This window comes from Plasmodium berghei (genome assembly GCF_900002375.2).
Source record: "Plasmodium berghei ANKA genome assembly, chromosome: 13".
Lineage (NCBI taxonomy): Eukaryota > Apicomplexa > Aconoidasida > Haemosporida > Plasmodiidae > Plasmodium > Plasmodium berghei.
Window position 1 is genome coordinate 1,862,380 of NC_036171.2, and position 22,693 is coordinate 1,885,072.

Consider the following 22,693-nt stretch of genomic DNA (forward strand, 5'->3'; position numbering starts at 1 on the left):
AGTTTTCTCTACTATGTTCATATTTTTTTCCACACTTTTTAATCGATTGCATAATACTAATTTGTTAAATATTCATTTGGAAAATTTCCAAATGCTTATTTATGTGCTCATTTTTTGTTTTACTTTCATTTTTCTGTTACGACTTAAAGTTTTCATTGTAGTTCCATGCGAAAGTTCATAACATAAGAAATATATATATTCTAAAAATATATAATTGTAAATTCTCGTAAGCATTGTATATATGAAACATGCAATTCACTTATGACATGCTCATTTAATTTGGAAGGGGAAAAAATGCTTTATAAATTTATTTCGCTACCTGCCTATTTTATTTCTATACGATATGAACGAAATAATAAATACAATTACAAGGTTGACATAAACATTAATAAACTCAAGTTGTGGGTAAATTCACACATACCATCATTCCTATAAAAATGATATACTCAAAATTGTTTACAATAATTTAAAAAAAAAAAAAAAAAAAATTTTAACTAATATTTATGTACGCATTATGAAGAATAACAAATGATATCGAAATAAAATAAAAAAATATTATGCATATATTAAAATGAAATCATGTCGTTTTAACTAAAACTGGATGACAGTAAAAAAAAAAAAATTGTAAAAAAAATACATAATCACCAATTGATGTTACATTTCTACGTTAACAAGAATATCTGAAAAAAAAAATCAAAAAAAACGAAAAGGTAACATACTATTGAGTAGTAAACCTTGATTCATGGACAAAATAACTTTCCTGATATTATTTATATGAATGCAATTAAAAAAGAATTAAAGAATTTAATTTTGTGCAGAAAATGGGTACATAATATAAGATATATAGGAAGCAATAAAAATATAGAACAGTGTTTGGATGGAATGAAAGCAAAAGGAAATAGTGTAAATATATTAAGCCTTGTAATAAGTAATAATAATTTGTGTTATTGCTTGTTAAAAAATAAAAATATAAAAAAGATAGGTCTGATAAATATAAAAAAAGATAGTTATTCATATGATTCAAATTTGTTAAGTTCAAAAAAAGAAAAAAAAAACAATAGAGAAAATAATAATTTAAATTATAATTATGACAAAGAAGAAAGCCCTTTAAGTTTTAACATTAAAGAAATTTTAACAGTTTTGAATTTTATTAAATTATATTCAAACAAACAAGATGATTCAAATAAAGAATATGCTCAAAGACAAAATGAAATGGATATTTCAAACACACAAAACGAACATAATATATTAAAAAATGATAAATCTGAAATTCATCAAAAGGGAAATAAAAATGTGGAAGAAAAAAAATGTGATAATGGAAATCAGACAAGTAAGAATAACAATACTGAACAATGGGTTATAGGTATTGAAAAAATAAATGAAAAATATGAAAAAAATAAAATAAAAGAAAAAATAATGTCTATTATTGTTTATTTTTTACAATCTATTTTTAAATGTAAAATAGTTTTTTTATGTCCAAAAGAAGCCAGAAAATATTTTAGCATAAAATGTAACCATAATTTAAATAATCGAGAAGAAACATATACATTTATAAAAAATAAAATAAAAAATTTTCCAAGTATAGAAAATAATAATAATAGTAATATAAATTTTTTATTTAGTGATGCATATGTTATATCATTTTACACATATAGATATTATATGCATGATATTATAAAAAATAATAGACTAATTTTTAATTATTTAGAAAAAGAAGTTAAAAGAAATAAAAGCTTCAATCATATTTTGCAAACATTAAAAAGAACTCAAAATGAACAAAATAAAATGGATTTAACTGATTTGCTAAAAAACAAAATTAATAGAATAGTTGAAAATGAGGCATACAAGCTTGTTGACAAATATTTCATCTAGTAATTCAAAAAAAAAAAATGATAGAAATTTATTTTTACAATATTTGAATTTCCCAATTGTGTGATTGCTTATTATTTAACTAAAAACAAACCGATATTTAAAGTTATGTGTTTTGACAAATGCATATGGTCTTTTAATAAAATAAAAAAAAAAAAAAGCAACAGAAAATGCCAACATAACAAAAGTAAAAAAATATATAATAAACGAAGTGAGGAAAATAAAAAGGGATGCATATTGATAGTTTTATAAAAGCAGTTAGGCAATTAATAAGATGAATTACGAATATTAGGAAAATTTTCGAAATGGAAAATGAAAGTATATCGGATCATTTCCTTTTAAAAATCCAAATTATTAAAAAGATAGGTAAATGGTATTGTAAATTTCCAAAATTATTTAATATATTTCCTTGTATCCGCAGCATTTATGGATCGATTGGTTAAATATGTTGGAGCACAAGCTAAAAGGGTAATTCGATTTCCACTAGTATATATAGAATGCAGATTTATAATACTTCTTTTATGCACACATGCTATAAATTTAAATGATAAGTTTAAAATATCATGATTACAATTTTCATTTTGATTAAAAGCTTTAATATGTTTACAGGGTTCATTTGAATTTGTAGTAATTGATGCTTCATTATTTGAAAGTGATGTAGCATTAGTTGCATCCTGTTTAGAAATATTGATTTTATCGAAAAGCATATGGAATAAAGTATTATTTTGAAAGTAAATTTGCTTATAATTAAGATAGTTGTATTTAAATTTTAGCGAAGATAAATAATATTGACTAAAATAATTTGTGTTTTTTTTTATTTTATTTTCTAAATAAGAATCTTCTATATCTATATAAACTTTATCAAACACATTTAGGCCCATAATTGTTAATGAATTGTGTCCTTTAAAAATTATACAATAACTATATTTTAAAGACATAATATTTTGAATGTCAGAATAATGCTCATTGTTTTGAATATGATTATATTTATTTGTAATATGATCTAGGTTTAAAAATATAATTTGATTAATTTGATTAAATATACAATTTTTTATTTTTACACTTTTTAAAAAATGTATATTTTTATTTTCATAATTTATTGCATAAACATAAATTCTATTATTATTTGAAAAAATAAATAAAAAATTTTCAATCAAGAAAAGGAAAATATAAGTTCTATATATATTTTGTAAAGTTGTATTGAAGTCATATATTATTATAAAACTGTTGAAATAATATTGTGAATTTTTAAAAAATAAATATATATTTTTCATATAATCTGAACAAATTATTAATTTATTTTTCCATTTTTTAAAATTATAAAATATTCTATCTACTTCAATTTCTTCAATAATTTTTTTTTTTTTAACATTATATATACATAAATGATAACTAAAATTATTTTCAAAATATTTTAAATTTTCATTTATATTTTTTTTATTTCTTTTTTTAATAAATTTATTATTTAATTTGTTTGTTTCCCCGCAATATCTAGTAAATGAAACTATAATTTCATTGTCATTTAAAAATATAAAACTATAGACTTTATAAAAGTTTAAAGCTGATACATCATAATTATATAGTTCCAACGTCTTGATGTTGAAATAGTAAATACAAAAATTTTTATTTGTTATGCATCCAAATCTTGTAAAACTTTTGTTCATTCCATATTCTAATATATGTTCATTTTGATCATATACAATATTAGCTATTAAATTGTAATTATGTTCATTTATGTATGTTAAATGTTTCATAGGAATTTTTTTAATCTGATTTTCATCTTCGCAACTTTGTTCATCTTCGCAACTTTGTTCATCTTCGCAACTTTGTTCATCTTCGCAATTTTGTTTTTCTTCAAGCAAACCAGCCTTTTCAATAGGGACTGTATTGACACTTTCGTCTTGTAGTTCTTTGTTTTCTATTTTTGAAGCATTATGAATGTTATAATGAATGCTGACTTTGTTGGAATATATACAAAATATAGTTTTAAAATTTGGAGAAAATAATATATTATTGTTTTCATAATAATATTTTATAAGAAAAAATTTTTTTGCATTTTTATGAGTATCATATATACAATATGTTAAATCATCACTTATCGTTACTACTATATTATTTTCAAGATAAAGGATTTTTTTTATATCAGATAAATGCATAGAATGTTTATGTGCAAATATCCATTTTGTATTTAATTTGTTCATTTTTTTAATTTCATTTATAAAAAATTTATTTTTTTGAAGTATTATATTTTCTTCTAAAATATCATTTTCTTCTAAAATATCATTTTCTTCTAAAATATCATTTTCTTCTAAAACATCATTTTCTTCTAAAACATCATTTTCTTCTAAAACGTCGTTTTCATAATTACTATTATCACTACTTGTGTAGTTAGATGTGTGCCTTTCATTTTTGGTAAAACGTAATTCATATTTTATAACAAATCTATCTACTCCTGTTGTAAATATATTACTTTCATTAATATTTTTTGTTAATGATGTTGCTTTATATGTATGGTTTTTAAAATGATATTTTACTAAATAGGATTTATAATCGAATATAATAAGATATCCATCATTATCTATTGTAACTACTTCATTCGTATTATATATGTATATCACATCCCAAAATATAGATTGTTTATTTATACCGATATATTCACCTTCACATTTTTTACTATCTATATTATATTTATATATTTTGGATTTTTCACTTCCTATTAATACATAATGATTATAATTACTATACGTTTTTTCAATCGATAAAATTTCGTTTCGCACACTTTTTTTTCTTTTTCGATTTTTAGTTAACGTCCCCTCTCCCTCTACTTCATTCACAGCTTTATCACTTTCATTATCTGCTCCCTTCACATCTTTGCCTGCCTCTCCATCTTTCTTTAGGGGATTTTCCTTTTCATCTTTAGAATAGTTAAGATGGATTGTTCGCCGTCTTTTGTTGTTTTTCGAGGTAAACATTCTCAAAAGATATTTTCGAGGTTTCAATATGTCAACAAAATAAAAACAAGTTAACTTTTCTGCACATTTGAATTTATCTTTAATATAAAAATTAAAGATATCACCTTCATGCTCCTCTCTTTTTTTTATTTGTTTTGAAAAAAATTCATGAGTTAAATGGTTGCAATTTTCTTGAGCATTTTGAATAATGGTTTCATTATATGATTCGTTTTTTTCTACATTGTCTAATATATATGAAGAAAAATTTGTTGATGTTTTTATTTTATTATTTTCAGAATTATTATAATTTATATCCTCTGGTCCATTATGGGAAAATGTGATGTTTTCTTTTGTATTTTCATCGTAAAATTTATCAAAACAGTTATATATAACATTATCTTCATTTTTATATAAATTATATATATAAAAATAACCATTTAAATTTGTTATTCCGATATTTTGCAACGAATTGTTTAATTTACAAGAACTTATACTACTATTTGTAAATATTGTATGAATAATTGTTTTCAGTTTTAAATCAAATATGTGGATACATCCAGAAATTGTAGTAATAATTAACAAATAATCTTCTAATTTATTAAATAAATATAAATGTTTTATTTTTTTATTTTTTTTAGTTACCCATATAGCTGATTTTATGGAACCGTGGTTATTCGGTAAATCAGTTTTTAATAAAAAAATAAATTTTTTTTCATAAAATTGATATATATATATTATTCCAAAAGAATCGCATATGTTCAGATATGACTTACATGGTGATAATTCCATATTTACTATTGCTCTTTTTTCATTTTCGTAAAAATAAAAATCTGTTAAGCTTAAACATATATTTCTTGTGTTTCCATCCAAAGAATTTAAGTGCTTTTTCGGATTCCATTCATCCATTTTCATACAATTTCCTTCAGCAAGTTTACTACTCTTATATATCTATGTGCGATATCCTTTATTTGCATTTATATTTATATGATGATACAACCCTAAAGTAGTTATAGCAATTATATTTTTATTTCGATTTTTTATATATATTTAATTCTTATGTTTTTCTGTTTTTTTATTTTTTATCATTTTATACAAATATTTTTGCACTTTATTCTGAAAAATAAAAAAGTTATACATAACAATTGTTTTATACAACTGATATATAAAACATTGTTTATGTTATTTGCTCTTCTTTTCCTTTTTTATAACATTATATTTGTTTATTTATCTATCTGCATTTTTTTTTTTTTTTTATTCTTTTGTTTTTTATTATTTTTAAACATTTGTAGGAAAAAAAAACCGACATCGCAAATAAAATAATGCAATAAATAATAATATATGTGATTTCTTTTTTTTTATTCGCCACTTAAAAGATAAAAAAAATATAAATTGAAAGGAAGCTAAAGGAAAATAAGCTAATACTCTTAATATATTACAAATTTAATTTTTTTTTATTTTTTCCTCCAAATTAAAAATAAAAAATAGTAACTAAAAATATAATATTTATCAATAATATAGCAAAATTGCTGGTATTATATGTTAGTTTTTCATTTTGTTTACAACATTATATATATTTTACAAAGTGCTTTAAAAATAGTATAATTCAAACATTATAGTACAAGTTTAAACATCAAAAAAAAGAAATGTGAAAAAAAAAGCAAATATTTTGCCTATTTTATATTATTAATTAAACTGATGTAAAATAAAGATCAACGTTAAAAAGAGGAAAGAATACACAAAAACTGTATTATGCATGTGTATACATATTTGCTACAATAAGATAGTATGGATAGTAAGGAACCCCCCCCCCCCTGACAAGGCGGGAAAATACAAAATCAAAATACAAAATAAAAAATGCAAAGCACAAAATAAGTTCTATAGGCATGTATTATTATAAACATCAGTATCAGAAATATTTAATTTTTTTTTTTTTTTCTTTTTTTTTAACATTTCTATCATAAAATTTGTCATTTACATCCCCCCATTCAGATAAACTCTTCTTGTTTATATCTAACATTAATATATGCATATCATGATTCATATTCTAAGTCGTATTTATGTATGAAATTGCTTTGATCTGAGTTTGGATATATTTCAAATATATGAATAATACATTTATTTCCTAAGCATATATATACCCCAAAATAATGGTACTTGGGAAAGTATACGAATGTTGGAATAGAAAATATATAGATATTTATTATGTTTAATTTAAAAATACAACTATAAGGAATAATACATTAATCACGCCCCCTTATTCTTCTAGCCAAATGTATATCCTTTGGCATAAGTGTTACTCTGTTTGCATGAAGTGAACATAAATATGCATCTTCAAATAAACTAACTAAATATGCTTCTGATGCAGTTTGAAGAGCTAGTAAAGCTTCTGGAGTATAACGAAATTGGCTATTTGGTAGTTCATATAATTTTGTTATTTCTTTAACTACCCTCACAAATGGTATTTTGGGTATTAATAATTGAGTTGTTGATTGATAAGCTCGAATTTCTTTTAATGCTAACACACCGGGTCTATATCTATGTGGTCTTCGAATACGAGTTTTATTTATACTTTTTTGTGTTATATTTCCTGAATTATTTTTATTGTTCATATTTGTTACTTTAGATCCAAGTTGGTTGTGTGCCTGTTTATTTATTATTGGATTATTTGCAAGCATATTAAACATATGCGTATGTGTGTTTATAGGGGTATGTGTAGTTACACTTTTTTTTGTCCTTGTCATTTTCTTTATCTTATTTATAAGGTTTATATTTATCAATTAACAGTGGACGTATATGTACATGCGAAATGGTAAACTCGCTACTTGAAATATACTAGTATGCGCACAAATGTAATACATACATATGTATGCACACGTTTATATTTATATACTGGTGCTAATGTGTCAGTTTATCCTGTTGACATATATTTTTAGCGAACACATTAAATAATATAGTAAAGATGAAAGCTATAATTGGTGAAAAAATATACTATATTTTAATTAATTTCAAAATTAAAGTTAAAATTTCTAATATAAAGAAAAATTTAATGAAATAATAGGATAAAGGGGAGTTATACATTTAATAGGTGTTTATGTGTTAACAAAATAATATTTTATTTTCCCCATAAATATATACAATAAGTTTTTTCCTTTTTTACATGAAATAATTTTCGAAATTCAAAAAATACAATTTTTATTTTTGCACATTTTTAGCAAACAATGAAACACATTCAATTAGTTAATAAAATAAAAATATTTTTTCCATACAATAAAATATACGAAATAAAATAAAATGATAAAAAATATTGCACTTTATTGAATATTAAGTAATTTGAAACAGATTGAAATAATTTGAAATTGCAAAAACTTATAACTTTTGTGTATTTTTTTTTTTGTTCACCTTTATTTTTTATCACATTTTTTTTTTGGTCTCTAAAAAAAAATATTTACAAAATAGTGTATGAATAAATATACTATGTAGTGATTTTTCCATTTACAAAATATGATGTCATTCAATATAAGATTTGAATAGTGTTATTCATTTAAACGTTCAAATAAATACAGACATATATTGTATATAAGTATGCGCGCATATGCGAATGTTAATTATTTCCAAATTTACATAAAATAATAGAACTTTTTTAACAATATATATATACATTAGTTTGAAATACCAATGTTATTTTATATTTCTATCTTCAAATAAGTCAATGTTGTAGCTATCATTTTATTATACTCCCCTCTTTTAATTTTCTATAAACAAATTTAGTTTAATTATTCCCCGTAGTAAATATGCGTATATTATATTATCACTTTATTTAACATAAATTTTGAATAAAAAAAAAAAAAATAATAATAGCTAGCTAAATAACATAATTTATTTGGAAAGAACAAAATGAAGGAAATAAATTGTGTCAAATGTGGGAATATATTATACTGTTTGAAGGGGTGTATATAAATATAAAATTGAAAAATGATTTTATGGATTATCTATTGTTATTCCGTTGGTATTATCTTGTGATATATAATATATATATGTGGTTATTTTTGTAAATATGCAACTTTTTTTTTTCTTTTTCCATGAAATAATATTTTAAAACTAATTAAATATAGTTATTCGGTTAAATATTAAAAATATTTTTGAAAAAATAAAATTATCACTAAAAGGTTTTTCTTTTTTTTTTATTTCCAACTTTTCTACATTAAAATTAAAAAGAAAGTTTGGTATGAAAATTATAAAAAAATCTCAAATGATAAAATATAAATTTAGTATTAACAACTGAGTTGCGAAAAAATAACATAATATAAACTACAAAGAATAAATATAAAATAGCTTTATTCATATTTCCCTATATAATATAACAATAATAAATATATATAAAATGCCAATTTCTTTAAACTGTGTGACTGAAGAATATTTAAACAAGTTGGACGGAGGTGGAATTGACCCTGTTTTATATAAAGGGGATGAAATTAAATTTATTTATAATAAACTTAACTTAGGTATAGGAAAATTATATATTTTAGGAAAAAGAATAATATGGATTCCAAATAAAGATGAAAATAATAAAAAAGAAAAAATTATAGATTTTAAAGATATAACAACAAATAATGTATATTTAAATCATTATGAAAAAAACAAAAGTTTTTATATCCATATTCTAAATGAACTAAACAGCATTTCTATAGACTCATCAACTATTGCATTACATGCAATTACATCCGATAAAAAAATATGGGATAAGCCATGTGTATATATACAATTGGATACAGAAATAGATGATACTGATAAGGATGAAGATGAAATGAATGTTTATACAAAATATAAAAAAACGTCAGAAAATGAAGATAGTGAAGATTTAAAAATAAATGATTCCGACAATGATGAAATGTTTAACCATGACCCAATTGCACCAGAAATATATCTTGTCGGAAAAAATAATTTAATCAACGATACTATATTTAAACAAATGAGTAACATGGATAATACATTTAATGGAGATCAAAGTGAAGATGGTGAATGGGACGAAAACGAAGAAGAAGAAGAAGAAAAATACGAAAACGAAAAAGAAGAAAAGGACGAAAAAGATGACGAAGTGAATAAACCATGCGAAGATGTATAATTATCCATACCATAGACATGGAAAAACACACAATAGTGACTCATAAAATAATTGTATATAATCGTAACAATATAAATTTTCAAATTAAATTGTGATGCATAATTTTACCCTTTTTTAATATTACCACATTTTTGCGTTATATGCACATGGTGTGTGTGTTTTTTTTGTAGCAACTTTATGTTGTTATGTATGCAAAGAAAAAAAATTAATGTATTATTTTGCATATTTTCCCGTTCCAATATAAAGTTGCTTGATCATTTTATTAATTTATTTTCGCAAAAATAAAATATTTTTTTATAAAATTATAAATATGATTAACGATAAAAAAAATGGGGCAATGGTACCTCATTTTTGTATAAACCTGTTTAATGATTAATAGTATTTTTTTTTGAGAAAAGACATAAACAATTGTGTAAAATAAAATACTACGAATTCATGGTTATAAGTAATCCTTAAAAAAAGAAAAAAAAACTTGAATAAAAAAGCAAGCAAAAGTAAAGAAAAACTGTATTTGTAGCATAAACATAAGAGGAAACAGCTAATAATAGTATATTATATATATATGCCCATAGATTTATGTTTGTAAGCATACTGAATAAACAATCTTTAAACTTTACAAATTTTCATTTTCAATCTTATATTAATAACTTCGACAAGGCATTATTTTTATTATTATTTTTGTTATTATTTTTATTATTGTTATTATTTTTTTATTTTTATTATTGTTATTTTTTTTTTTTAACAGCTGTGTATGAAATAATTTAAGGCGAAACGCAAAACGAATTACATATAAACAAATGGAATTCAAGAAGCAAAAATAAAAACAAAATAATCACTTAAGAAAAAATATATTATGGAGAAAAGCGCAAAATGGATATAAGTAAATTTTAATATAATATTATTTGAAAAATAAAAATAATTTCTTAAAACTGAAATATTCTGAACAGTCATAAAAAATTATGTCAAATGTAAAATGGTAATATAGCAAGAATTAAATTTTTTTTTTTTCATAAACAATATCACTAAATTAATAGGAGGATTTACAAAAGCATTTAATGCTAAAAAGAAGAAATAATGTAACTCCAAAATTGTGTAAACAGATGATGATAGGTACCCTTTTGTTATAATTCCAAGAATGAATATATTGAATAGAATAAAGTGGAATAAAAATTATAAGAATTGTTTTATAAATAGAATAATAAAAAAGCAACATTTTTCTAACAGAGACATAAATTATGAAGTATATGAAGGTGTAAAATGTTTTAATAAATTTGAAGAATTAGCAAATAAAAAAATTATATACAAAAAAGATTATAAAGATTATTTAAAATTGTATAAATTATATAAACCTAATAATACAAAATTAAGTATAGATAAAAATAACTATTTTAATTTTTCATTATGTTGGGCAATTAATGAGGGAAAAACCATATGTGTGTATAATAGCAATTCAGACGAAAATAAAAAAATAAAAATATTCACAAGCACAATAAAATCCTTAAGACAAAAATTAGAACAGGAAAATAAAATAGATTGTAAAGATGAAAAATTAGGGAAAATAGTAAAATATCGAAAAGAAATTCTGACCAAAAATAAAAACAACAAAAACCTATGTAACGATGAAAAGGAAAAAAAAAAATGGAAAGGAAAAGTCAACTATGCAAAGTTAACAAAGTTATGGGAATTGTTTTTATATCATAAAGAAAAAAATAATATTAAAGAAGAAAAAACATACTTTGAAATTTTAAAAAAATTATTTTTAAAATATGAATTTTTTGAAAAAAATAAAAAAAATGATTTTCAATTTTTTGAAAATATATTAACTTCTTTATTGCTAAAATCAAATATATTTATAAATGTCTTAAACAATTTATATTCTATATTTTTTAATTCATTTTTGTGTTCGTCTTCTTCTCATATGATACAGAATAATACAATTACCCAATCGACAAATAATATTAGCAACAATTCTAATAAAACTGCTTTAAATCAATTTCCTGTTATCATTAATAATAGTGTGCGTAAAGAAAATGATATAACTCTTCTTGAATGTGTAAATAAAAAAAAACCATTTAATGAGAAAGATGGAAATATAAAGAGCATGATAAAATGCTCGATGTTAAGTGGAATAGAACAAGAAATTAAAAATGAAAAAGAAAAAATTCGAAGATATATATTAAATTATATATTTAATATGTATTATGAAAAATATATAGGATTAAAAAATTTATATAAAAGTTTTGATTTACAAGAATCGTATAAATTAAAATATTGTTCAAAGGAAAATAATTTATTTAAATTTATTTGTTTAGAAAATATTGATATTGAAAAAAAAAATATTATATTAATTAAATGCAAAAATAAAAATGGACATATGTTTTTTCTAGGTTTTGTTAAAAATGTAAGAAAAGTAAACGATTTTTGTGTGGTATATATGGATATAAAAAAATATCAGAATGATAACAAAAACATTGGAATTATTGAAAATTATAAAGAAGATATTAACAATTTAAAACTATATGAAGAACAAGAAATTTGTGAAGAATATTTTGAATCTTATTTTAATCGAATTAAAGATAGACAAGAAAATTCAAATAATGAAAATTTAGAAAAAATAAAAAATTCAACATTATTTCAACAAAATAGTGATCATGAAAAAGAGCTGATAATTTATGAAGGTATAACTTTATCAGTTCAACTAAACACAATAACTAATCGAATTAAATATTCTATTTTAAATATTTTTGAAAAAAAAAAAGAGAATGAATATTTAAATAATGAAGTTACTAAAATTTTATTAAATGATGATACTCGTGTAGACATTCACACATATTGTGATAATGAAGAGGGAATAATACAAAGACAAAAAAAAAAAAATATATTAAATAACTCAATGAGTTATACTTCCCTAATTCATCAGGCTGTAAACAGATTTTTAGAAAGCCAAAAAAAGCATATACAAGTTTATAACATTTTAAATGAAGATTTAATAAAACAAGATCAAATAATAAATAAATTATATAAACAATTAAAAAATAGTCCACAAGAATTTACTAAAATATCTGAATTTTATAAAAAATTTGATATATATCAAAAAAAAGTATTAAAAGATATCTTAGTTGACAGTAACAAACCACCAATACATATAATTCATGGTAAAAAAAAATACAAATATGTTGCATTTTGTTGGAATTGTGATAGTTATTATGTGTGCAAAATATGTGTAAATACTCCTTCTTTATATGATATATTTTTTTATAAAATAATTTTTCTTCATTTTTATGCCCAGGGGCGCCCGGAAGTGGCAAAAGTAATTTGATTTCATTCCTGATTTATATGTTGAGTTTAGAAAAGAAGAATAATATATTTGTCGGAACTTGTAAACATATATCCGTAGAAAATATTAAAAGAAAATTGATTAATTTGAATTTATGTCTAAATAAGAATGATAAAGATAAAGCAGTAAAACATCAGAAATCAGATATATATATAGATACAATATATCAAGCATTTAAAATAAAAGATAAAAAAATAAAACATTTAATTATTGATGAAGCTTCAAGTTTATCCGAATATAATAGTTTAATTTGTTTAAATTTAAATGCTAATTATATATATGCATTTGGTGATGATAAGCAACTGACATTTCATAGTATAATCAATGAACAAAAAAGAAATGAAATAAATTATTTTAGTATATTTGAAAAATTAAAACAATATAAGAATGTAAAATGCCATTATTTATTTACACAATATAGATTAATATTTCCAATTTATTTATTTATATCTTTTTATTTTTATAATAATAAATTAATAGCTTCTAAAAAAATAGTTGATAATTTTATAAAATCAAATAAGTCTTATTTTTTTGAAATATTTAAAAATGACAAAATGTCACAAAATGTGCAAAATAATTTATATTCACATTTTTCTATACCTATTCTATTTATTGATACATATACTGAAAAATTAAACCATGATGTTTTTGAGCAAAAAATAAATCAATCATATATAAATAGTTTTGAAGCTATGATTATTTTAAAACTTATACAAATTATATCTTTACCAAACCTCAAACCAAATCTAGCTATTCTAACTCCATATATCAGCCAAAAAAATTATATTCAGAAAATTTTACAAGAAGGGATTTCGGAATATGAACAAAATGATGGAAATGAAAAAAACGATAATCATAAAAGAAATGAAGGAAATAAACAAAATGTGGGAAATGAAATAAACGAGTCTAACATATCCTTAAATATAAAGTCTATCCCGTTTGCACAAGCTGAAAATTTTCCAGATTTTAAACAATCAATTCAAAATGAAAAAAAAAATTTATGTTTTATTAATTCAAGCGAATCAGCATTATATTCAAATAATAGAAGTATTTCAAGCAATGTCGAAACTAATATATATAATAATACTATACTCAATTATTCTAAAAGTTTAAGTAATGAAAAAAGTATAATAAATAGTAATTCAAATAGATTGTCTAGCTTATTTAATATTCCAAATAAAAAAAATAACAATTTTATTCATAAAAAAAATGAAGAACAATATAATAATAATTTTTATAAAAATGTTTATACTATTGATAGTTATCAAGGATGTGAAAGTGACTTAATTATTATAAGTACGGTAAGATCAAACGAAAATTATTCTTTAGGATTTTTAAATGATGAAAAAAGAATGAATGTTTTATTAACACGTATGAAAAAGGGGATTATTATTATTGGAAATTCCAAAACTTTAAAAAATAATTTTTTTTGGAATGAATTTATATCATTCCTTGATTTTTTTAATTCTAGAAAATCTGTTTTTTCCTTGCCAGCTTTGAAAGATATAAAGTATTGAAATCTTTTTATTAGTTTTTCAAATAGGCATAAAGCCCTGGGAAAAAACAAAAATAAAAAATGTGCGCATAAACTTTTGTTTTCTATTATATATATCCGCTTTATTTTTTTTTGTTAACTTATTTTTCTAATTTTCGTAATTTTATTCCATGGAAAGGATTATTGTAAAGTCATTTTACGTGATTTATCGTGTTGTCTATTTGGCCATTTTTAAGGGCACGCATTACAAAGTTGTGTTAAAATATTTGAAAATGTAAAAAAATATCATACACATATTTATGGATATATTACAAAAACAATGGTAAAAAAAATGTAGTTTATACAAAAAAATTAAGGAAAATGCAGTGCGGAATTTTTTGGTATTTTCAAGCAGAGAAAATATAAAATCGCCTAAGAATTTAAAAATAAAAAGTAAAAAATAAAAAGCAAAAAAATATAAAATAAAAAGTGGAAAGCGAAAAATTGCATGTGTGCACCCTTTCAAGTTTAAATTCAATAAAATTCCGTGCCCATAAAACTTGAATTCATGCAAAAATTAAATATAAGTATTATATTTATATTGTAGAAAAAATAAGAAGTTGTGGGAATACGTGGTGTGTGCTTAAATACTGTTTATACCATAATGTTGAATTCACACTTTTTTAAAAAAATCCGTTATTTTTGTTGATTGTTTAATAAGCAATTTGCTGTTTTTATTTTTTTTTATCTTATATATATTTATACGTTTTAATGTTGGAGAGATAGAAGTTTTGGTTTTTACACTATTATTATTATTATTATTTGGAGTATTGTTGTGACTCAAGTCAGTAGGAATAGAATATATTTCATGTACATCTTTTTTGTTTTGCCAATTATCAATTTTGTTATTTATAATGGTTGTGTTTTTTTCATTATTATCTATAATATCCTTTTTATTCGAAATGGTATCAAAAATATTTTCAACAGATTTTCCTTTAAACAAGTTCATTTCAATTGTTTGTGTTTTTGAGATACTTGGTGTATTATTTAAGGGTTCTGATGAGTAAGAATTATTAATTTGTTTATCTATGAAATCAATAAAATTATTATGTTTATTTTGTATATTATTACTCGGCATTTGGGACTTTGAACAAAGAACATATCTTTTTTTTGGTGTATTATTTTCATTTTCTGAATCTATAGTTTTAATTCTTCTAATAATTTTATTTTTAATTATAATTTTTTTTTTTGAATCATTTTCGTCATTTGATATCTGATTATCATTACTATCTGTTATGGCACCATCTAATTTATATTTATATAATTTTTCTTTTAAAGTTTGAATTTGGCTGTTTTTTTCATTAATATCTTTTTTTAAATTTTTAACAAGATATGCATGATTTTTTTGTATATCTAAACAATTTTTTATATAGTTTAGAATAACATTTTGTTGTTCTTCTAAACTTAACACATTTAATCCAAATAGCAAATTGAATTTATTTAAATCTTCTTTATTTAGTTTGTCTAAATATTTTTCGATTATTTTATATTTTTTTAATTCTTTATCATATTCTTCAACTTTTGTAGTAAGTAATATTTTTTCCTTTAAATACTCATCTTTTAATTCTTTTAATTTTAATTTTTCAAATTCGTTTTCTTTTATTTTTATATTATTTTTACTTATTGTATCTGTTAATATTTTATTCTTATTTGTTAAGGTTAATATTTCTAAGCTATATTTCTCATTTTCATTTTGTTCCTTTATCAGCTCTGTTTCAAATTTTATTAAATCGTCATATAGTTCATCTTTACTTTTATTAATCGTCCTTTCATCAATTTTTAATTTCTTATCTTCATTTATTTCGTAATGAATATACAATAAATTTTTCTTATAACACACACATTTACATAACGGGCAAGTTTTTTGGACAGATATCCATTTTTTTATACAACTATAATGAAAAACATTACCACAATTTTTTTCAACACACAAATTATTTTTTAAGCTTAATCTACATATACAACATTCAGGGAAAATGGGCATTTTTATTTCTTAAAAAAAAACGATTTTGTATTTCAAAAAAATTAGCCAAAGAATATTAGTATAAATTTTGTTTCTATGCATATGCTTATTAAAAAATGTTAACCGTTTCCTGTATCTTCTCTTTTTTATTTTTAATTTCCCCAGTGTTTGTTCACGAAAATACTTAAAGTACCTTTTCATTGAATATTTATTTACAACTGACCAACCATTTCTTTATTTCATTGTATTTTTCGCCTATGTATTTATACACATACATAAATATATATATATATATATATATATATATATATATATATGTTTGCTTGTTCTGACATATTTATTGAACATATCTACAAAATTATCACTTAGCGATCAAATTAGGTATATTATATTATATTTTTTATTTTTTTAGCTAGCTGTTTGATTTTTTTTTTTTTTGCCTTCATATAATAAGACTCTTTGTATTTATTTAAATTGAGTACATATTTAAGTTTTAATTGGTCGTTTTATCAAATTAATTAAAAAAAAACGAAACTTGATTTATGGATAATATGTATGAATTTTCTGTATTTTTGCATTTTCCATTATTTTCACGAATATTTATAGAATGTGCTTATTTTTTTTACAAATAAATTGTGTATTATTATTTTATTTGCCTTTTTATGATTTATATTTTTCCAAATATATTATGAATACCTATGTATGCAGTTGCTAATATATATATTAGGATATAAAGGACGAGAATGAAAATGATATATTAATGGGATATTAAAAGTTTTTATTTTTTACGATTTTTAATTTTAAACCTTTTTTCAAGTGTGTACTGAGCATATATATTCCAACACGTGCATATACTTTTGTAAAAAAAGAATGATTGAAAGATACAAAAAACCGTTTCTTTAAAATATTAATTTATAATTTATTAGTATGATTTAGTAAAATAATATGATATACATGTATATTAAATATGCTAATTATTCTAAATGCGCTAAATATGCTAATTGTATTAATTGTATTTACACACATGTTTGCACAAATGTGTGAATTTGCAAAATATTTTTCCGCATTATCGTAATCATATTAATCACAATAATTTTAATAAAATGTTATCACATTTTTTAAAGTTGTTTCATATTAACATTTTTTAAATCGCTCCACAAATAAGCTAGCCACGGCTGAAAAAAAAAAACGGTTTAAGGTATAAACCCCAAATTTTAAATTTACGAAATGGTTTCTCAAATGTTAGGTTGGTATCCCCATGCAAAATAAAATCGAAATTAAAATAAAAGCGACGAAAAAGTAAAACGGTGAAGACATATAGTAATATACAAATAAGTTTAATTTCTATGGATAGTCATAGCTAAAAGAGTTAACAAATTTGTGTGTGCATGAAAAATTTAGTAAATTTCGAAATAAGAAAAAAAAGTAAACATAAAAAGGGGTTGAATAAATAATACAAAAAATATGTGTATATACACAAAGTGCATAGTATATAAAATGACTGTTTTATTAATATATTTCAAATATTTGAATTTTCCAATAATATTTGAGTAATTATTGCATAACTTCAGTTGTGTGCTTAACCCATTGAATCAAATTGTGGTTTAAATTATATGTTTCGATATTTTCTAAAAATATATCGTAGCATGGAAATTTAGTAGGTTCATGTAATCCAAAGGAATCGTTACTAAAATTTTTTATATTTAAATGATTTAATGAATAAGATGATAAAATAATAATATCTAAATCGACAAGCCTAAAAAAAGATCTTCTATATGCATCCAAAGAAAAACCAACAATTTGTTCTTGTGGATATGCTTGTTTAAATTTGTTAATTTCTAATATAATTACATATAAAGTTTTTGGTAATATTTCTTTTTTATATAATCGGGTAAATGCACACAAAATCATATACTCGATTGAGCATAAATCTCGTAAAACTTTTTTAATATAATGTCTTCTAATAAACTTTGATTGTACATTATTTAGTATATAATAACTTTCAACATTATTTTTTAATTTTATATTTTCTTTAAGTTTGCGTGGGCTCATGTCTAAATCCATATTGAAATGAAAGTTATTTTCATGATTTTCTATATTTTCATTATCATCAAATTTTTCATAATCATTAAAATTTCGTTTAATTGGTGTGCAATCCAATTTACATGGTCTTTCTTTTAAATATTCAAGATTACTTTTTTTATGTTTTGAAAAAAATCCCAATTTTTCTGAATTTATATTTTCAAAATTTGTATTATCATTTGCTTGTTCACGATAAAAAAAATCATTATCTTTTTCTTGGTCATGAATAAAATAATTGTTTTGATTATTGTTGGATTTTGAATTATTTGATAACATTTTTTTTAAAGGAGTTGGATCTAAAATAGTATTATTTTCAAACACATTTAGATTACCATTTAAAATATGTTTATATTCACATATAGATAAAATAGCATCAACACATGTGTGATATATATGTCTAATATCAAGGCCATAATTAATATCATAGGACCATTGATTTAAGAGCTTAGTATTAGCTATTTCTTTTTGTATAGTAGAATTATAAATTTGAAGAAATTTTTGAATTTTAATTAGATCAGAATATGAAAAATAAACTGAATAATATTTTTTTATAAGATGAAAATCATCTAAATTAACATATAAAACTTTATAAACTAATTTTGTAATTTCTTCAATATTTAAAATAGGAGATATATATATCATTTCAAATGTAAATCTCGATTTTATTCTTTTTTCTAATGTTTGAGTTATATCAAGAACATTAGTTAAACAAATTATATTAATACATATACTTTTTTTATGTAAAAGATCGAAAAGTGTGTATAATAGATTTTGTTTATTTTGTAAACAAAATTTTTCTACATTTTCAATAATTAATATTGTTTGTTTTTTTTCATCATTTATTTTTACTAATAATTCTTCTAACCTTATAATATAATCGTTTAATAATAAATTTGTTGGCATTTTTTCATCTGTTTCTATATAATTGTATAATTGTGAATATATAGATTTGATACATTGCAAATCATCTTTATATAAATATGCACTAATTCGAATAATATATAAAAACCTTTCTTCTTTTTCTTCTTTTTGAATTTCGTCAACAATTTTTCGATACTTTCGATTAAACCCTGAATCATTTTCGTTATCTTCATTTTCATATTCGTTAGTATTCCATTCATATTCATCAGAATTATGACTATTATTTGTGTCTGTATTATTTTCATTATCTTTAGTGTGTTCTTTAAACATTTCTTCAAATTGAATTTTATTTCTTATATTAGTATTCTTTCTTAAAGGAGATAAATCATTATTTTCAAATAAATTTTTAATGTTATCATTAATTTGTTCGATATTTTGATTAAGTAAATTAGTGTTATTATTCTCAGAATATTTTTGTTTTAATTTTGCATTTTTTAATCTTTCTTGTTTATTGTATAGTGTTTCATTTTTTTGATTTTTTTTTTTTTTAGGTGTAAAATTAAATAATGGTTCATCAAAATTTATTTTAATTTTTTTAGGGGATGATAAAGAAGAACCAGTTTCATAACTTGTTGAATAATCATTTTGGTAATTTTTAGTTGTATATGGTGTTTTTTTATATATTTTTTTATTCCATGAATGTTCTTGATCTGATATAAATAAGACATTTTTTTTAGCTTGATTTTTATCTTTTATATTTTTTTCAATTTGTAAAAATTTATTGAAATATTCAATTGCTAAATTTACACAAGTTGTTTTTCCACACCCTAACATGCCTGTTATTAAAAAAATTTTGTTTTCTCGAATTTTATAAGATTTAATTAATTTATTTAGCAATTCTTTAATATTGAAATTTAAGTCGTTTTTTGCTTCACTTTTTGGAGATACATCAGAATTAGCATCCTTTTTATCTGTAACTTCTTTTTTTTTTTTTTCATCTTTGCTTAATAAATTGTTAAACATAATATTTGAAATAGACTCTTCTTCATATTTCTCAAAATAATTACTATATAACCCTCCATGTAAAGCTAAATTTGCTTTTATTCTAACGATATGTTTTATATAAGTTAATATATATACATCATAATAGTTATCTTCTTGATTTTCGCCATTTGTTTGTATATCATTATAAATATTAGTATTTTTATATGCCTTTATTTTAACATTGGCTATATTTTCTAGATTTAAACTATCCAACATATTGTTCATTTTTTTTATAAAAAAAAACTATTTCCTTTTAGAATAATTATATGCTTGTAAAAAAAAAAAAAAAAAAAAAAACTTGGTTAAATATTCCTACTTAATATAACCTTCTTGGGTAATAATAAGTAAACTTTGCAATAATATTTATCTCGTTTTATTTTGGAAATATAATATTAAGAACAAGCAGCATTTGCAACTCTTATTTGCATATTACCTATATATCCACGTTTAAAGGATAAATAAAATGCATATTATATGTTGGTTTTGTTATTTGCTCATTTCTCTTAAATGTTTTTGTGTGTAATTATAATGCAGCAAATCCCACACATACTCGAACATATATTTTAATTTTCTTCACAAAGAAGAGGATACATGCATATTATTAATATAGTTTTTTTTACTTTTTTTGCATTAATATTTTTTGAAATGTTTATAAAATAGTACTATATAATCATAATAAAAGAATATAATTTAACAATTTAAGCTATGGTGAAAACTAAAGGAAATAAAAGGTGAAAAAACTTTTGGACGCATAAAATAATTATTATAATTAAAGAAAACATATATTCATTTTTCATACTTTTTCATTATTTTAATACGAACAAAATTTAAATCCTTTTACATTTTTGTATATATGTAAAATTAATCAATGAAAAATGGAGTTTTTATTTTTTATATTTTTCACATTTAAGCACAAACTATAATCACATATATTTAATAATTAAAAAATGCATAAAATATTATGCGAGCACACAAACCTTATATAAAAAAATACACATTCTTATCACAATTTTAGTAGACAAAATTTGAAAAAAATGTTTTCCCATTAGCATTTCCTTTTTAATACAAAAAAAATATCATAATAAATAAAACGTGATTTCATACTTATAGCTTAGGGACTAATTTTTCGCGGCTTACTAGTAAAGAAAAGGAATACACAAATTTGAAAAAGAAATAAAATTTGAAAAAAGAAACACAAAATTGAAAAAAGGCACACAAAACTGGAACAAATAACTAATTACACACATATACATGAATAGCCAACCGTGAACAATTTTTCGAAAAAAAGCGTTTTCTTAAAACTTATGTTTTCATTAAATAAAGATAATATTTTTTTCGAATTTCTTAGGCTTATTTCTAATACTTTTATGTTTCTTTGTTTATTTTGATCATATAAAATATTGATAATTTTTATATTTAAAAAAAAAACTTTATAAATAAAGCTAAATGTAAAACTCTCTTATACAAAAGGCTTATAATATTTTTTTTTTTCAAAATGATAACACAATTAATAACATATGTAATACTGGTATATATATGACATTTCTACTGTGTAAAACAAATAAAAAAAATGGACAAATTATTGATCATATTTTAAAATAACATAAATGAAAAGTGCATAAAAAATATATTATTAAGTATAACTTGTTACATGTAACATTTTCCATTTTTTAAGTTTTATAACTTTTTCAAAATTTTTTTTTTCTCCTTTTCAATAATAAAAGATCTTTTTTTTCCCCTCAACGAGATATTAATATAATAGTATATGTGGCAAAATTAAGAAAACATAATCATATATAATGTTATTTGTTTGTAAAAAATTGGAAATATATATAAACATCTATTATAAATATTAATTATATATACGATTCATTTTAAGTATGCAATAGTACATACTTGCATACGCATATGCATATGCATATATAGTATA

The 22,693-nt window shown here is 21.2% G+C and overlaps 7 protein-coding genes across 7 annotated transcripts; 3 read left to right on the forward strand and 4 right to left on the reverse strand.

The window, feature by feature from the left end:
* Nucleotides 1–774: 774 nt before the first annotated feature.
* PBANKA_1348200 (conserved Plasmodium protein, unknown function) lies at nt 775–1,872 on the forward strand (the record flags this gene model as incomplete). Its single annotated transcript, XM_034567110.1, has 1 exon — nt 775–1,872. One exon carries the CDS (start codon nt 775–777, stop codon nt 1,870–1,872), a length of 1,098 nt encoding a protein of 365 aa, XP_034423639.1.
* A 389-nt stretch (nt 1,873–2,261) lies between these two features.
* Nucleotides 2,262–5,732, reverse strand: PBANKA_1348300 (U3 small nucleolar RNA-associated protein 4, putative; the record flags this gene model as incomplete). The annotated part of the gene is made up of 1 exon (XM_034567111.1): nt 2,262–5,732. One exon carries the CDS (start codon nt 5,730–5,732, stop codon nt 2,262–2,264), a length of 3,471 nt encoding a protein of 1,156 aa, XP_034423640.1.
* Nucleotides 5,733–7,060: 1,328 nt separating this feature from the next.
* Nucleotides 7,061–7,561, reverse strand: PBANKA_1348400 (histone H3-like centromeric protein CSE4, putative; the record flags this gene model as incomplete). Its single annotated transcript, XM_034567112.1, has 1 exon — nt 7,061–7,561. One exon carries the CDS (start codon nt 7,559–7,561, stop codon nt 7,061–7,063), a length of 501 nt encoding a protein of 166 aa, XP_034423641.1.
* A 1,640-nt stretch (nt 7,562–9,201) lies between these two features.
* Nucleotides 9,202–9,942, forward strand: PBANKA_1348500 (Voldacs domain-containing protein, putative; the record flags this gene model as incomplete). Its single annotated transcript, XM_034567113.1, has 1 exon — nt 9,202–9,942. The coding sequence occupies one exon, from the start codon at nt 9,202–9,204 to the stop codon at nt 9,940–9,942; it is 741 nt and encodes a 246-aa protein (XP_034423642.1).
* Nucleotides 9,943–11,077: 1,135 nt separating this feature from the next.
* On the forward strand, nt 11,078–14,796 carry PBANKA_1348600 (conserved Plasmodium protein, unknown function; the record flags this gene model as incomplete). The annotated part of the gene is made up of 2 exons (XM_034567114.1): nt 11,078–13,097; nt 13,232–14,796. The coding sequence occupies 2 exons, from the start codon at nt 11,078–11,080 to the stop codon at nt 14,794–14,796; spliced, it is 3,585 nt and encodes a 1,194-aa protein (XP_034423643.1).
* Nucleotides 14,797–15,426: 630 nt separating this feature from the next.
* On the reverse strand, nt 15,427–16,797 carry PBANKA_1348700 (RING zinc finger protein, putative; the record flags this gene model as incomplete). Its single annotated transcript, XM_034567115.1, has 1 exon — nt 15,427–16,797. One exon carries the CDS (start codon nt 16,795–16,797, stop codon nt 15,427–15,429), a length of 1,371 nt encoding a protein of 456 aa, XP_034423644.1.
* Nucleotides 16,798–18,330: 1,533 nt separating this feature from the next.
* On the reverse strand, nt 18,331–20,988 carry PBANKA_1348800 (conserved protein, unknown function; the record flags this gene model as incomplete). The annotated part of the gene is made up of 1 exon (XM_034567116.1): nt 18,331–20,988. One exon carries the CDS (start codon nt 20,986–20,988, stop codon nt 18,331–18,333), a length of 2,658 nt encoding a protein of 885 aa, XP_034423645.1.
* Nucleotides 20,989–22,693: the final 1,705 nt, after the last annotated feature.